Here is a 4,290-nt window from a genome sequence, read left to right as displayed (position 1 = left end):
AGTAGATCATGATTACCTTAAGCTTGTGACCCCATAGGTTCGGTAAATCATATACATGAACGAAACTCCTTTGTTCAATAACCGATAGCGGAACCGTGGACGTCCATATCGACCTTGTGAGTTATTTTGTGGAACAACTATGTATAGCTTACACCCAGTGCAAAACATCAGGTCATAACAGATTGCAATTTATATTATGATATGTATTACTCAGTCGCATATTCTACGTTTGCAAATCTGCCACCAGGTAATCTTTCTATGATTTTTCCTTTATATTCCAATGATCATAGGCGGACCATGTAGATTTTCTTCTTTCCACTGCGTGTAACATAACAATACAGTAGTAGAATTGGATGGTGTGATCATGAACTTATCTAAGGACAAAACTTGTTTTAATAGATTATTGAAGTACATTTGGCAAAACTATAAGGGTGCATTGATATTGTTCATCATGATATTGATCTAATGAGTTTTTTTGTGTGTGTGTGTGTAGATGTAGAAGATGATGGTGTATCAAGCAGCGAAACAACATCATATATTTCTTGGGATAATGTTGACACTCCCGATGGAAAAGCAGTGACTAAACTTGCGGTATCATCTAATGCACAAATAGAATCTACAACATTGTCCGATCTTTACTAGGGATGTGGCGCCATGTCAACTGGGTGTTACATGGGTGCTGCATTGACTGGCATAAATTTAAAGAATGTACGTTATGTGCTTCATATTTCTAGTAGATTTTAGCTGAATCTAAAGGCATTGTAATTGACAATCTTAAAGTTGTTGTCTCACGCAGAGATGGGCAGTGGATACAAACGAACATGTTTGTAGTGCTGTAGGGGATAACCACCCATGCACAAAGGTAGTGTTTTCCATCAACAAAGCTCCAATGAGTGACATCCTTCTTCCATCAACCAACATAATGGCTTAATTTCCCTCCAATTTTTCAAGTACGAAATGAGAAGGCCAAATATTTTCTTTCCCTTCTTCATCATTGGTATGAACTTTGTGAGAAATATGAAGTCCAGAAAAACAACGCAGTGTTGGGCTTTGATCAAGCTGAAACGATCGCAGATGACAAAGATGAATCTCTTCCACATGACATATTTGAGTTTGAGAAACTTTTAGACATATGTTAGGGTGATCCAACAAAGAATGATCAAGTACGCCTCTGGTTTAAGGTATCACATACTTTATTGTTTGACATTCTTATGGAAGGTTCTTATATATTTCAGAGTTGATATTATATACCTTCTTTGAACTATTCTACACTTGTTTCTTAGGACGTTAGCGTATACTTTTTTTCAAATATGTGATCTACTTATATAGGTGAGGTGGAAAGGATATGGACGTGCTGATGATACATGGGGGCCGATTGACGGCCTTTGATTAGTTCTTTTCCATTTCATTCTTTTTTTTCAATGATTCAATATTTCCTTATGCTTGTTAAAACTTTCAGTGTTTCTCCTGAGTCTATTATAGAATTTGTTGAGAGTGGATATAGGGAGGGTATTTTGCCATTACCTGTAAGTATACTACTCTTTTTTGCTCTTTCTTGTTCATTTTGTTGTGGTATCTACTTATGCGTATTTCTTATTTCGAAGGGCTTTTGGATGTTATCTGTGGGGGGCTCCTTGCCAAGGCATTAGTGGATTAAATAGGCACATAACACACAATGATCCACCGAAGGATGAATGCAACAAACAATTGGTTGTCTTTATGGATATTGTGGACTATCTGAGACCCAAATATGTTCTAATGGAAAATGTAGTAGATATACTGAAATTCACAGATGGTTTCCTTGGAAAGTATGCGCTAAGCCGCCTTGTTGCCATGAATTACAAAGCTAGGCTTGGGATGATGGTTGCCGGAAATTTTGGACCACCACAGTATAGGATGCGTGCATTTGTATCTGGGGAGCTCTTCCTTCAGTGGTGTGTCTCTTTTCTATCTTCTCTTTACCTTGTAACGCTACTACTCAATAATAATGTACATTTGGCAACACATGTACTTCCAAAATTCCCACTTCCCACCCATGACGTTGTTAAGGGAGGAGGAGTAGTGCCAAAAGCATTTTTGGTAAGAGATTATATGAATAACCACCACATTTTTGTAATTTTTTTACTATTATTTTGTCTTATTATAATATTATTCTTTTCAGCAATATGTCGTTGCATATGACAAAACAGAAGATAAGCACTTGAAGAAAGCTCTTGTCCTTCGAGATGCAATATCCGATTTACCGAAGGTTCATATCATAACAGTTTCCTCCCATGCTCATTTGTTCCTCCAATGTTGCTTGAGCCCATGGGGTTTTTATTTTTATGTGTTATATATCATTTTTCCACATGTAAAAAACAATCAACCTAATGATGTACTGGAGCATCGCAATAACCCCAAAACCGAATTCCAACGCTATATTCAGCTCAGTCGTAAAGGTAATCCACCCAAGTGCGGCCGATTGAGTGTGCAAATTTTATCAATAAGTATGTTTTTCTTTCTGTGAAATTATGTTTCGTTTGGTATGCCTTTTCTCTCAATATATGCAGACTTGTGTCCTTGTGTACCTATTTTAATCGTGTAGATGGGTTCAAATGATGTCACATGGATGTAGTTTCCACTACTTTAATTGCGTAAATGGATTCAAATCTTGTTTCCGTATGATTTCTTGGTTATATTCCTATTATGACTTGACTTGTCCCATTATGCGCTATTTTATTGTGTTATGCATTTGAAGAGATGAAGGACTACTCATTTGCTGATGCTGCTCCCGTGGAAGGCAAACTGTTTGATCATCAGCCGCTAAAACTAAACAAAGATGATTATGCAAGAGTGCGGCAGTTTCCTGTGAAAAAGGTAAGCTAAGATAGAGTAGTTGTATCCCCTTTTTGTTCGTTACAAGAAACCATATAGCATTGTCATCCTATTTACCTTTTGGCCTATCATGCAAGTAATTTCTTCGTAATTACTCTCCGCAAAAAAAATATATTCACGTTTACTGCATTTCAGGGAGCCAACTTCCGTGATTTGGAGGGCGTCTGGGTCGGAGAGAACTGTTGAAATATATTGTCCAGCTCCCTTCATCAGTTCGGACTTTTGAATGAGTTAGCTGGAGCATGAATTCAATATGGTATCCAAGCCAAGAGGTCTTGAGTTCAAGACCCTGCCAACGCAAGTGTTGAAATATATTGCCCACCTCCCTCCATTAGTTCGGACTTTTGGGTCGAGTTTGTTCCAGATATTCCTTGTGCACTTCTGCCTTCCGGGAAGCCTTTGGTACTGAAATCTTCTGTGGAGTGGTTTATATTTTGTGATGTGTTAGTTAACCATGCTTGCTTCTGATGTACTTATGTAGGTGCCTGGCTATGCCATGAGTTTCATGGAAAGGAAGTCATCAAAGTAAGTAAGCCGATCGAATATCCTTTTTGTATTGTTTGTACAACGTCGACCATTCATCGATGATCTGATCCTTTTTTTTCTTTGAGTTGCAGACCATTCAGGCGCGTATGGTGGGACGAGATTGTTCCAACTGTTGTCACCAGAGCCGAGCCTCACAACCACGTACATAATGCAAACTTTAAAGAAACTGCTCACGTTTCTTGATTTCTGACTGCTGGTTGTTGCTTCCATTATCAATGATTGAGCATGCGTCGACGGGCATTCTTTGCAGGTCATCTTGCACTCGACGCAGGACCGGGTCCTGACCATCCGCGAGAATGCGAGGCTGCAAGGCTTCCCAGACTACTACAGGCTCTTTGGCACTATAGAGCAGAAGTAAGTTGGTTGGCTGCTATGTGTTTGCTCACACATAGACCATCTATCTCTGAACGTGTAACTGTATTTTCTTTCAGTGAAGCTGACTTGATTGTGTTGTGCTTGTTTTGTATCACCTAGATATACTCAGGTCGGCAATGCGGTTGCCGTCCCAGTCGCTCGATCCCTCGGGCGTGCTTACAAGGGTGAAATCGACGGAGACCGGCCCCTGTTCGAACTACCCGAGAGTTTCAGCCTTTTGGATCAAGCGTCTGCCACAAGATCGCCCGCAGGAGTAGGAATTCTCAGCGGCGAAGTAGAATGATTGTTTGACTGGTTATGTTGATTTGGGTCATAGTTATGCACACACTTGTGAAGAAAATTTTGCAACTTAGCTGAGCTGCATCTAAGAAGTGACTGGCACTGAAGATTGTTTTTGGAGTACTGCTTCTTTGTGTTGTTTTTCCACAAGGGTAGTTTCTAAAACTCTTCATACAGTCTTGGTATTGCTGAAGAAAAATATTAATACCCTAAATG

General features: G+C 39.4%; 1 protein-coding gene across 1 annotated transcript; it reads left to right on the top strand.

The window, feature by feature from the left end:
• The first annotated feature begins 201 nt into the window (after positions 1-201).
• LOC123169882 (DNA (cytosine-5)-methyltransferase CMT1-like) lies at positions 202-4,078 on the top strand. Its single transcript, XM_044587742.1, has 12 exons — positions 202-247; positions 494-591; positions 643-708; positions 797-862; positions 1,129-1,181; positions 1,460-1,526; positions 2,162-2,248; positions 2,740-2,856; positions 3,356-3,399; positions 3,492-3,561; positions 3,671-3,774; positions 3,895-4,078. Exons 1-12 carry the CDS (start codon positions 202-204, stop codon positions 4,076-4,078), a joined length of 1,002 nt encoding a protein of 333 aa, XP_044443677.1.
• Positions 4,079-4,290: the final 212 nt, after the last annotated feature.

The sequence above is a fragment of the Triticum aestivum genome, chromosome 7D (assembly GCF_018294505.1).
Source record: "Triticum aestivum cultivar Chinese Spring chromosome 7D, IWGSC CS RefSeq v2.1, whole genome shotgun sequence".
In the NCBI taxonomy this organism is placed as follows: Eukaryota; Viridiplantae; Streptophyta; class Magnoliopsida; order Poales; family Poaceae; genus Triticum; species Triticum aestivum.
Note: the sequence above shows the minus strand (reverse complement) of the source record. Positions and strands in the feature narration are given on the sequence as shown.